General features: G+C 38.1%; 1 protein-coding gene and 1 pseudogene across 2 annotated transcripts; one reads left to right on the top strand and one right to left on the bottom strand.

The window, feature by feature from the left end:
• Positions 1-505: 505 nt before the first annotated feature.
• On the bottom strand, positions 506-1,035 carry LOC127532965 (nicotinamide riboside kinase 2-like; annotated as a pseudogene).
• A 5,054-nt stretch (positions 1,036-6,089) lies between these two features.
• csrp3 (cysteine and glycine-rich protein 3 (cardiac LIM protein)) lies at positions 6,090-11,898 on the top strand. 2 transcript variants are annotated; one of them, XM_051960057.1, is made up of 5 exons: positions 6,090-6,201; positions 7,325-7,493; positions 8,883-8,994; positions 11,045-11,138; positions 11,659-11,898. In XM_051960057.1, the coding sequence occupies exons 1-5, from the start codon at positions 6,090-6,092 to the stop codon at positions 11,730-11,732; spliced, it is 561 nt and encodes a 186-aa protein (XP_051816017.1). In that variant the 3' UTR covers positions 11,733-11,898. The 2 variants fall into 2 exon arrangements, with proteins under 2 accessions (XP_051816017.1, XP_022063137.1); XM_022207445.2 differs by having other exon boundaries at positions 8,883-9,012.
• Positions 11,899-12,563: the final 665 nt, after the last annotated feature.

Below are 12,563 nucleotides of genomic sequence, written 5' to 3'. Positions count from 1 at the left end.
TTATATAAACTTGGTAAGGTCAACGACAGAATCCTGAGGTCAATTAAGTGACAAATATTGTGCAAGAACAGCACAATATACAACCCTGTAGATTTCCACTTCTTAGAATGTTTACTGACAATTATCACACCTAAAATAAGAAATAATAGTCTGTACTTATAGCAACTAGTTCTCAGATGTAAACCAGAAACATCATAGGGTTCTGTATACTAATCAGTCTACATCAAAATGAGTACTACCCAATACACAGTGAACAACAATCTGTACCCTTGATCTGTGGTAAAATAATCTGAAATATTCTGTGCAGTAATGTCAATTTTAAAATCCAATAAAATACAGTAAGTAGCACTCTGTACATTTAATAGTAAACCTGAGAACAATAATAAACAGTAACAATACTCCATATTCTTAAGTCATTTAATGATGCACAGCTCAGCAAACATCATAGTGTTCTGCACGGAAATCACAAAAAGCTGCTCTCAGTAATCTTTCACAGTGAGCAGATGTTCTTGTGTTGCAGGTCCATGGTCGTGGCCATTGAACAGGCCGGGGGGGTCTGGTACTGTGGACTTCCTAGAGCACCTCCTCTTTTTGCATTCTTCATATAGGATGGAAATAAAATAACGCTGGTTTAGCACATCGATCATAGGCCTGTAGGTGTAAAGCAGGGAGCTATCCATAATGAGGATGTGAGTCTCCTCCTCCTCCTTGTAGTTGGACTTTGGGACCATCGCTGTGTCCAGGGTGTTATTAACGCCATGACACTTCTCAGACTTCACCGGGTTCTCCAGCTACGCGTAGATCCTACTCATCATGGCGTCCATGTCCAGAGCAGTGATGACATCGTACTGCTTAAAGCCATCTTCACCAACCTCAATCTGATCTTGGGGCTTGAAGAAGTCATCCTGATGGACCACGCAGCAGTTGGGCAGGTTCTTGATCAGGCGGTTGGTGAGGCTGGTTTTCCCTCCATTGGTTACACCGCCGATGCCGATGATGTACTTCATGTTCTCGGATTTGTCAAAGCCCAGAAAAAGGGTCAAAAGCATCAACAAAAACCGGGTCGGGAGTGATCGGACGTGGAAGAAAGTTGAAAAAGAGAAGGTTGCAGCAGGAAAAGTCAACTACTGGAGTCCTCCATGGCACTTGAGTTTAGTGAGTAAAGTAAGAGCAGAAAGGGAGTTGCCACTCGGACGAGGTTCTTCCACCCAGAGAGGACCTCTTTGTGCTGTCGCTGCTACACATAATGCCCTAGTGGAGGTTTTAGGTGGAATATTCCTTTTAACCACCACCTCAGGTCTCTTTGATGAGTTTCAATGGAACACTCAGTTAAACCAACACTTTAGGTGCATTTCCATGGATTTTTGGTGGAATGTTCCTTTAAGGTGGAATACTTCCTGAAGCAAACCTTTTAGGTCAACATTCAAAGACTTAAGGTGGAAATTCCTTTAAACCAACCTAAATTTCATGTTTTGATCATTATCAAGTGAGAAACCTCAATCCAGACTCCTCATAATGACGTTTGAGATTTATACTGCTGTTCTTTGTTTAGTTCAGACTAAATGACTGAAATCTACAACTCCAATTTTATTTCAGGACTCGGTTATTAAATGTCAAAACAATCCATGTGTCTTTAAAAACTCAACAGCTTTACAAACTCGAAGATTAAGACAAAAACTAATATTTTCAGCTGAACTAAAGACAGACTTTGTGATTTTTTTGCTCACATGTTGTGTTGTAGTAAACTTACTCTTTCAAATAAATATCCTCCTAACCCCCTGGAAACCAGTGTTTGTCCTGTTTTTGCTCCTCATTGACCCTAGACAGCCGGTCATAATGTTTTTTGAGCAACACACCATGCTATGACATTTTTACAGTGAAGGTTCTACTATGGAACCAGTTTGGCATGTTTAGGCATTCTATGTGTGAAAATTCAGAGATTTCAGGGATCAGAAGGTGGTTTTCAACTTTCTTTGTTAACTTTCTGCTTCAACTTTAAATTTACTTCACTAAGCCAGCCCTCTGGACTTCCAGTAAGCTGTGTTTCTATTGGCTGTCCAGGTGGCTGGTTGTCACATGCTTACCACATGTTGAAAAAAATGTGATTTTTTTCGACATAGTATACTATGGCGTTTTTTGGACAAAATTCATGATGATTTTTTTTCAAAGAAAACTGCTCTATAGTGTTTTTCCCGGCCTACTTTACATTATTTCATCATATGGCATGTTTTTACCACATGTTGAAAAAATGGCATTTATTTACATTATTTCATCAGTTTGACATGTTCAGGCGATTTCAAGTAGAGAAGATGGTTTTCAACTTTCTTTGTTAACTTTCTGCTTCAATTTTAAACTAAATTTACTTCACTAAGCCAGCCCTCTGGACTTCCAGTAAGCTGTGTTCCTACTGGCTGTCCAGGTGGCTGCTTGGTGTTATCAGGAACACCTGAGCAGCTCAGTGTCTTCCTGCTTTATGTCTGCAGTCAAACATTTCTGCTGCTTCTCTTCACTGAACCGGGTTTGGCTCCATTGCTTTAGTTTGTTCTTTAGGCGTTCCAGCAGTAAAATCCTCTTTAATGTGTTTCTTGGTATGTTTTAGGGCTTTGTACTAGATAGTTGTCTTGGTAAATGTGATTCTTTAGCCACAGTTAGCACATGGTGCTAATGTGTGCAGTGATTAGTGGATTTGGTGCAGCCGAGTTGTGTCTTTATCTTGGCTGTAGTGAGTCTTTAGAGGTTTTTGGTCAGACACATTCTGTATTCTTGTTTGTGAACCAATGTTGGTTGTCCAGAAGGTAAGAGTTCCTGTCCTGATTCTCTGTTTAAAGAGATTCTCTGATAGGCTGCAGGAGACTTTAGCGTTTGGGTTGTGCTAGTTTGATTTTTGTACGGTTTCATTTGGACGACTATCTTAAGGCCCCTCCATGTGGTTTAGTGAGGTTTTCTGTAACAGTTCTACAAAGCAACCTGCAGCAGTAGAGACTTTGAGAGTTTTTAGGAAGTTCTGGAGACCAGACTTTAGAGCAGCAGAAACATTTGTCAGCAGTTTGAGCACGAGAAGGTGACCTTCAGAGTAGAAATGAGAAGGAAACCTTCTTGACCCGTGTGGTGAGGTCCTGTACCAAGAGTTTGAGCAGGTTGTGAAGAGTCTGTAGTTCTTTGGTTTGAAAGCACAAGAAGAGTCGACTCATTAAAGGAGAAAACAGGAGATGTTGTTGGTTCTTCCCTCTGCAGTTTCCTTAGACTGAATATCAAGTTTCTATTTTAAATGATTTACCGTGTGAGCCCAAGAAGACTTCAATAAACTCCCTCCATCCCGTGGACACAACAGATTTTATTACCATGTTAAATCTTTTCTTTTAAATGTTTTAATGAGTTTAAATCATAGTTATAATTTGAGCACCTGCCCCTCCAAAGTGACTTCTGGAGCCAAAGCCTACAGTTCCTCCAATGGCCACTAGAGGCTGGATCCAAAAGTGAGTCAATTGCTTTAGACTCCATGTCAAAATACCAAACTTTCAAGCATAAATAAACATGTTTACAGCCATTTACAAATCAGTTTTACTCTCTATAGCTAGTTTTCTCAGTTATGACAACAGATGTGGATAAGTCGACATTTTCATGATATAATTCTAAGAATACACAGACCGCCATTTACTTTGTAACTGAGTATGTTAACTAGCCAAACAACAAATAAACAAAATCTGAAGGTTATAAAGTCCACTTTTAATTAGCTTAAATGATTATTATAAATGCTAAATTGGTTAAATTACTCATCATGGTTACTTTGCAGTTATTTTGGCCTTTTTGTTGTTACTGCTGCTGCAGTTCCTTTCATAAAGTTATATTTCAAAAATTGCTACTATATTTAAGCTGTTTTTATCCTACTGAAGCATTTTTCTTTTGTTTTTTGGTCTTTTTTTGGTAAATTCTATTATTTTATATTGTATCAAATAAATCAGCAGCTGGTTTGAAGTAGTAACAATAAATCTTGAAGTCTTGAGTTTAGGTTTAAGTGGAAGATATTCCTCAGATTGTTCAATATATCTCTCTCATAACAGTTTTCCTGACTTTATAATCAGGCTAAATTACCTTTTTGTGTCATCCCGTCTGTATAAATCAGTGATCATATCTGAGCTGTGGTGATTCAGAGGTCAAACCTTTACTCTGTCAAACTGTTAGTCTTCATGACGTGCTCTGAGTTCCCATCATTTATGTGTACAATCCATGTCTGTGTTTCTCTGCTGCAGCTGTCAGTCAGACTTTAGAGCTGGTTAGAGTTTCTCTGAGAGTCCAGAACAAATGCGTGAGCGGCTGATGTTCTGGCCTCTTTGGGGCTGTGATAGAGGGTCAGAGGGCTCCGATCTGTCACAAGTTATTTTAGGAAGATAGTTTCATTGAAGCGTCACCGGTGGGAAGAATGACGGTATTTAAACTGGTCGGGAGCGTTTCACTGCCACATTAGGACTGAAGAACATAGGACTAGATTCAAGGTAGGTGCCAAATTATTCTGAATTAACACCTTCTTTTAGTAGTTGTGTGGTGTATTGTTGTATATTGTTTTATTTTTTAATGGCAGAGTTACAATACTTTGACATTTTTTTACGTAACTATAAACAAGAAGCAGCTTCGTGTGAGATTTCTGATTCATCTAATTAATATTCAGACATTTCCAGTAGTGTTTGATGGAAACAGTTTGTCTTTTGTCTGTGTGATGTGTCAGTAAAGCCTCTATTCCTGGAATATCACATACCAGTCCAGTGAGCTGATGGACATCCTCTGATATGACTGAAACTGGAATGTCAGACTGGACAATGACAGACCAAGCAGGGCGTTCAGGTTTTACCAAAGCCAGGTCAAAGTGAGACGAAAACTATCAGAACTGAAAAGGGAAATGTGTGGAAGCATTTGTCTGAGTTTGTTTCACTCAATGCAGAATTTATCTACAAAACTTCACATGTAAAAAAGACAAAAACCCTTTAGACAAGATAGGAGTAAAAGCATATGGTTAGGTTTTAGCAGTGGATATACATATTTTTAATCTATTTATTGATCTTTAACTTAGATTATTTAATAAAACTGCATTAAATGCTGTAAAATATTTTGACACATTTCTAAGTTGGCCTTAAATTTGAAAAAAAAATAGAATAACAACTGAGAAAAAAATGTCAAAAGACATGAAAAATGCTTACACAACACCACAACTCATGCAAAATATGTTTTCTTTTCATGTTTATAAGGGACAAGTTAGTTTATAATTCTGACTATAATTCTCCATTTTTGCAGTTGTTTAGATATCTAAATGTCTAAGGCAATCTCAGGCAAGCTTTTCAAAATAAAGGCATGCATTATATATTGTGGTTAAACTATCACTTGAGCAAGCAACAAGAAATTATCAATTGATCTGTCATTTATCAAGTAAGATATTCTCTCATCTTCACTTTAACCGGTCCTTATAAAAAAAATAAACTACATTTTATAAATTGACCAGTAGCTTTCATATCACAGCAGAACTGAAACTATTAGTTGATTAATCTGTTAGTTTACTTTAAATTAATCTGCAATAGTTTCAGTAACTGAATTGTCAAGCAGAAATGCTCACGGGCTTCTTTAGTGTAAAAACGTTTTTTTCTCAGTTTTATGTCAGTTTAATGTGAATATCTTTGTGTTTTGCATTGGAAGATAAAATAAAATATCATATTACTTAATAAACTTTATTTCTACATCACCTCTCAAAACTGGAGTTACAATGTGCTTTCCAAAAAAACAAGCATTAAATAGCAACTACCAAGTATGAAATATTATATCAGTGCTAGTCCGCATAGATGGGTTTGTAGTTGTTGTTTTTTTTTAAATTAAAGGCACTAACTGCGCTCTTCTGGCAGACACTGTGGTCTGGGAAGTTAAATGCTGTTCAATACTTATATTTTTTCCATAATCAGCTGATCTAGAAAATCATAGATTATTAATCAAATCTACATTTGACTCTTGGAGAAACGGTCAGAAATCAGTAGATTGGTTCAAAATTCAGTTTTCTATTTAGTTGCAATTCTATATCATTCAATCCTTTTGGGTTTTTTTCCTGTAAGATGCCGAACTGGGGAGGAGGAGCGAAGTGTGCGGCCTGCGAGAAGACAGTTTATCATGCAGAAGAGATTCAGTGTAACAGCAGGAGCTTCCATAAGACCTGCTTCATCTGCAGTAAGAAAAATGGCTCTTTATTCTCCTCACTGGTTCCACAGAGAACGTCAGAAGAACCACAGAGATGTTTATCACTCTGGTGCCGTTTCCTCAAATACACCAGAACTTAAGGTCATCAGCCTTGCGACTATTACTGCTTTTAATAGTTAGCTAATTTGTAAAATGCAAAATAAAATGTGTAAATTGTCTATAAAATATGGTAAATCATAAATGAAATTATTGATTGAATTAGTGATTAAATGTGGTTGAAATTTTTTAACACTAGTTAATACAAGTGAATGATTTTCTCCATTGCAATATCATCCTCACTTTCTCATTTATCTCATTTTTGGGTCTAGTTTCTGTGGTTTTGCTCCAATTTAAAAAAAATTCCCCCGTTTTTGTTCTTTTTTTCTTCATTTTAGTCATTTATTAGTATATGTGTGTAAATATGTATCTTTTAAAAATTTTTTTGCGTTTTTGCTACCGTTTCATTTTCTTTCTTCATCTCTTGCTTGCTTTCTTTCCTCATTTCCACCTTCTCTCTTGCTTCAGTTCCTCTGTTATCTCTGCCCTGTTTCTGAATACTTTCATAACTTTACTCTCTCTGTGTTTCGTTTAACATTTTCTCTATAAAATCCTCTTTTTCTCATCCACTACTCCAATAGCAGCTCTCTGACTTCCCTCCTCTGCTTCCGTTTGGCCGAACATCCTGACCTGAATTTCAGTCGTGGCCGTGGTTCTTAACCAGATCTCCCAGTATAATCCAGAGACTCACGCTGACACCTCATATATATATTGGGTCTACTGACTGATCTGCACGAACACAAACGCTGTCCAGCTGCTTGGACGCGAGTCTGTGTTTGCTGGATTGTTCCAGCGGGATCTGAAAGGCCTCAGCGATAAGCTGGTCCATCTGCTAAGCGTTCATCTTTTCTCAAACGTTCACCTCACACTTCACTCTCTTCCTACAAATAGAAACACAAGACATCTGACTGAGCGTAATGGCTCTGCTGACTGATAACAGCAGCTAGGTGGCAGCTTTTTATAACGGCCATTACTCCACCATGGCAGTCCTCAGTGTGTAACCAATCAGCCTCCTCGTGGTGATTGTGGCATAAAAATTTCTGTTTCTTTCTGACAGTGAGCTGCAGAAAAGGGCTGGACAGCACCACGGTGGCAGCACATGAGTCTGAGATCTACTGCAAGTCATGCTACGGCAAGAAATATGGGCCAAAAGGCTACGGATATGGGCAGGGAGCCGGAGCTCTGAGCTCTGATCCTGGACAGGATGCAGATCTGCAGCCTCAAGAGTAAGAGTTCTTCCAGTTAGAAACACAAAACAAGTCTGAGGTTTCATTAAAAAGTCATTTCACTCAAATCACTCTCACCTAAAGCATCATATACACCACATCAGTCACAAACACACCAGCTACAACATTAAAACCACTGACAGGTGAAGGAAAAAGCATTGATTTTCTTTTTACAACACAAAGTTCTGCTGGGAAACCTGTGGATGCTTTGACAGGTACCACCCATCTGAAGATTGCTAAAGATCAAAGAAATGGCAGCAGTCTCCTCCACAAGGAAAAATGGGCCACATCACACCTTAAGAACTGCTCAGGAACAGCTTGAGGAACACGACCAAGAGCTAAACATGTTCCAGCCACAAAACTCCTCAGCTCCCAATCCAATAGAGCATTTTTAGGATCTAGAATGTATCAGATCTATGGAAACCCATAACACATCTACTGCCAATATCCTGACATACCAGTAACTACTAGAGGTCCTGTGGACATGATTTGACCAATCAGAGCTGTTTTGTTGGAACAACGGGGACCTACTCGGGTTGAACGTTACGCACAAAAAAATCGTATTGCAGTTATTTTGACAGATGATGTGATATGAGTCGGAATTGTCTTAGGAATAGTCTTTTTTGTTTCCAATGACAAAAATATCTGAATAGTTTGTACCAAGCCTGCATTACGTGTGAAGAATATGATTCATTGGAGGGAACATCTTTGTAGCACCACAATATTTATTTATAATAGTACTTTGTGGCATATTGGAGAAAATTAGTCAATCAAAACAAAAACACAGAGAATGTTTTGAAGTTAAGGGTGTAAGTTTAATGAAATGAACAAAATAAAATGCAAACTGGAAAAGAAATCTCACTTATGTTGGGTTTTATAAAGAAGAAAATTGGCCTACATTCTACAGTATATGGAGATGCTGCTACCCAGTTATGAATTTAACTATATTTAAAATAATATAATTAATAATAATGATTAAAATAATATTTTAAATTATTGTATGGCTCTAAGACCTACACAATATTAAGTGGATGGTTTGATAGGGTTTTCAGGTTGTGGCTGATCTGAGTCATGTGTGGCGTCGGGTTTCAGAAAATTTGGAGATATCACTTGTTAAATTTCTGCTGGCAGCCTTGTAACAAATCATTTTGGTCATTTAGGAACTTTTTTTAATACACTGTTTTTGCATTATATGGCTCACTTATCAACCCAACTACAGGAGAACATCTGTAACTTGAAAAATGTTGTTTACCCACAAATTTTAATAAAGTGGCACATGAATGTTCCAGGAGGTGATAGGACTGTTTGAAACCAGCCGAAATGTAACTAAAGGTAAGAAAGTCAAGCACTAGTGACCTAAACTATCTTCACACAGTTTCTTTCTTCCAGCTCTAAACCTCGTCCAGCCTCTTCAAACCCTACCACCAATAAATTCTCCCAGAAGTTCGGAGGTTCTGACCGCTGCCCTCGATGCTCTAAAGCAGTCTACGCTGCAGAGAAGGTGATGGGAGCAGGAAAGGTAAGAAATATCCTTCCTCAAACAATGCGGTTGTTTAAAGTGTTTCTTTTATCTTAATGTCACTTTCTATGCATTTTAAGGCGTTTAAAAATCCATAACACTTAAATGTAAAGTTAGTTCCCCTTGATTTCCTGCTGCCTCTAAACTGACAGCAAACATGAATTTATGCCTCTTTACTCTTCTCTCTCACTAATTTTTAAAATTTATTTTATTCATTTGTATTTTTAGGGAAATTGTTTAGTGTTGAAAAATGTAGTAAATACATAAGACAACACTTAAAAAAAGAACAACTTCAGTTCACATTATCGTCAAATCAGGTATTTAAAAATGTACTGATCAGTCACAAAGGATTAAGAAAAGAAATTCTAAACTTCAGGAAAATTAAAAGCAAAACATGAAACACTCTCCATCCAAAGAAATGAATCTTTTTCTCTGTGACTGACACCTAAACTTCAACAATATAAAAACTATTTAAGCTGCCATGAACATACAGAAGCAGGGAGGTCCGCCTTACCTTTAAAATGAATATTCATACTTGTAGATGAAACATCCACATCTTTGGTTAAAGCCATGACTCTGAACAGATTGTTGGAGCAATTTATGCATTATTTGGCACAAAAACACCTTTTCATGATCTCTGCAGTGCCAAGCTTTGGAGAAACATGCGTCCCACATGGCAAAAATCCCTTTTTGTTGTGTTTTGTGGTTGTTACAAACTAAAAACTAAAAGCTGTTGACATGTGAAGAAGTTTACTTCAGCCATTCCTCAAGCTCCCCTCACAGCCAGATATCCTCTCAGCTGATGTGTATCACCTAATAATTGCTCCCTGAGGAACAAATAAAGTTTTCTGAATCTCAGTTTGGGCTGCACAGTGAAGTAGTGATTAGCACTTTCACCTTGCAGCAAAAAGATCCCTGGTTCAAATCCTGGCCTGGGATCATTCTGCATGGAGTTTGCATGTTCTCCCTGTGCATGCGTGGGTTTTCTCCGGGTACTCCGGCTTCCTCCCACAGTCCAAAAATATGCTGAGGTTAATTGGTTACTCTAAATTGCCCGTAGGTGTGAATGAGAGTGTGATTGTTTGTCTGTATATGTAGCCCTGCGACAGACTGGTGACCTGTCCAGGGTGTCCCCTGCCTTCACCCGAGTCAGCTGAGATAGGCTCCAGCACCCCCGCGACCCTAATGAGGATAAAGCGATGTACAGAGAATGAATGGATGGATGGATCTCAATCTGAACTAGACAAGCCCTCAGTAGAGGGCAGAACCACGCCCATGCATGATACTCTGTATCAATTTTGATCATCCTACATATATCCCTTCCTACTTGATCTGCTGACCTCTAACTCCACAACTGAGCAGGGGACCTTAGACTGATCTTCAGTGCCAAGTTTGATTATCCTGCCTTCAGCACTTGCAGAGATATCTGACCGGACATACATACTTACCCAGCCAGATACCGAAGCGAATGCAGTAACCCCGCTGACGTACGTCAGGCGTGGTAAATAAACCCAATTGCTTTGGTTGTCAATGAGAGTTCCACCTGAAGGGGGTGATGGTAGCAGCAGCTCATTGGTTTTCAGAGCAGAACAGCCAGTTTAGAACTGAACTAAAACCAGAGATCATGCAGTTATGTTAGAATTAACTATATTTGCAGTATTTTGAGCTGAAAAATTGAAAGATTTATCAATAGACTCTAAATAATTTAATGAAAAGAGGCACAATACGGGACCTTTAATGTTGGGGCATGTTCGATAGAAGCTTCTTAGTTTCATTATTAATCCTTCTTATGTTTACAGATCTGATAGTTCTCTTTTTCCTGAAACACACTGTTTGTACCAGAATATATATGAAAAGGTCAAATAAAGTTATTAAAAATGATTACTTACCCCACCTTCTTTGCTGATTTGAGCTTTGACATCACCTCTGGAGTGAACTTTGCTGCCCCTAGAGGCTGCAAATGAAACTTTAGCCTCAACCTTACCAAGTTTTATTATTTTATTATAATAACTGTGTCTGCATGTGTGTCCAGCCATGGCATAAAACCTGTTTCCGCTGTGCTCTGTGTGGTAAAAGTCTGGAGTCCACCACAGTGACAGATAAGGATGGAGAGCTGTACTGTAAAGGTACAAACACACCTGCACACGCTTCTCCTTCCGTCACCGTCTTCAGTGCATGTTTGATTTAATTTCCAAACATAAAACAATTTAAATAGTGTCTATATAAAGATACAGTGCGTTCAGAGTGTTACAGTTTTATAAAACTGCAAAAATCTAAGTCACAAATGATAATGCCAGGCATAATATGTACATCTAAATGTGAATATGACGGCACATTTTGGTTAAAAACATGAAAATGCAGTCAATGATAAGAGGACAGAAGCTGATATCTAGTTTTTTGTTTTTTTTTTGTTTTCCTTCTGAGAAAAGGCCATAGCTGCAATGTGTGAAAAAATGCACTGAAAATGGGTTGACAGGCAATTTTTTAAATTTTTTGTCTCAAACAGTACTGGATATACCGATTTAAAACATTCCAGATACCATTTAAATTATGAATAGCTGGTGAAAGCATATCAGAGATGGTTAAGTATAAGAACTCTGATGACTTGGGGTGGAATAACTCGGTGTTTTCTCATTTTCTCTTCAGTGTGCTACGCCAAAAACTTCGGTCCTAAAGGCTTCGGTCTGGGGAACGCCGCCATGTTGGAGGAGCAGCAGTGAACACGTCTGGCTTTAATAAACCTCAAACTCTTTACATGGCAGCTGTTTCAGAGGACGCTCAGCTTTTATCTTCACACTGGATCATGTTTGTAATAGATGATAGAGGCCACATTGTCCTGAAAATTGAACAAATTGTGCACAACAGTTGTGATTTTTGAGGCTAATTGGAAAATAAAGCTGTTTCGTTACACTAGAAACCGTCCTGAGTGGGGTTTGTTTGCACAAAATATAGTTTTTTGAATAATAAGGGGAATTTGAGCATTCAAATGCAACCTTTTTTCTATTTATCCTGTAGAAAACAGCTGACCTACTTAGTATTCGAACAGAATGTTGATTTTGGATGATGCTTTTGTTTGCATTACAAGTTTTCGTTATGTGATTTTTAGCTGCAGAACAGCTCATCCAACCCAATTTATTCCCTCCACTGCTGCTGTTGCCATGAGGACACGATTAATAATGCTTCATCTTGTTAAGGTTAATTATTAATAGAATCCTATTTGCATTTATAAGCAATTCAATGCAGCCGCTAATTAAGAAAATCAGAGTATTGAGCGTTTAACAGATGCAGTGACTGAATCATTCCTAGACAATCATGTGTGAGCAGCCGTGCACAGCGAGACAAGGTGAGTTGTTTTTGTCAAACTGAAATGAGAACCGTTATCTCAGGGTGTTAAAAAAAAAGGGAGGTGAAAACACAGAAAAATATTCACCAAGCAAAAGTAGCTCCAAAACAGGAATCAGTTCGTTAGACTATTACAGTCGTCTGCAAAAACCTACAGATGTTTTGATCACAGCCGCTGCTTTAAAACACGATTTCTGTAATCTTTACAA

This window comes from Acanthochromis polyacanthus, chromosome 2, assembly GCF_021347895.1.
Source record: "Acanthochromis polyacanthus isolate Apoly-LR-REF ecotype Palm Island chromosome 2, KAUST_Apoly_ChrSc, whole genome shotgun sequence".
NCBI classification, from domain to species: Eukaryota; Metazoa; Chordata; class Actinopteri; family Pomacentridae; genus Acanthochromis; species Acanthochromis polyacanthus.
This window is presented reverse-complemented; position numbering and strand designations above follow the sequence as displayed.

What these genes read in the sequence shown, in the direction of transcription:
- csrp3 (XM_022207445.2), top strand. Translation starts at nt 6,090, where the DNA reads ATGCCGAACTGGGGAGGAGGAGCGAAGTGTGCGGCCTGCGAGAAGACA. An exon ending in TAAGACCTGCTTCATCTGCA is followed by an intron (nt 6,202 to 7,324) that starts GTAAGAAAAATG and finishes TCTTTCTGACAG; the next exon opens with TGAGCTGCAGAAAAGGGCTG. An exon ending in TGGAGAGCTGTACTGTAAAG is followed by an intron (nt 11,139 to 11,658) that starts GTACAAACACAC and finishes TTTTCTCTTCAG; the next exon opens with TGTGCTACGCCAAAAACTTC.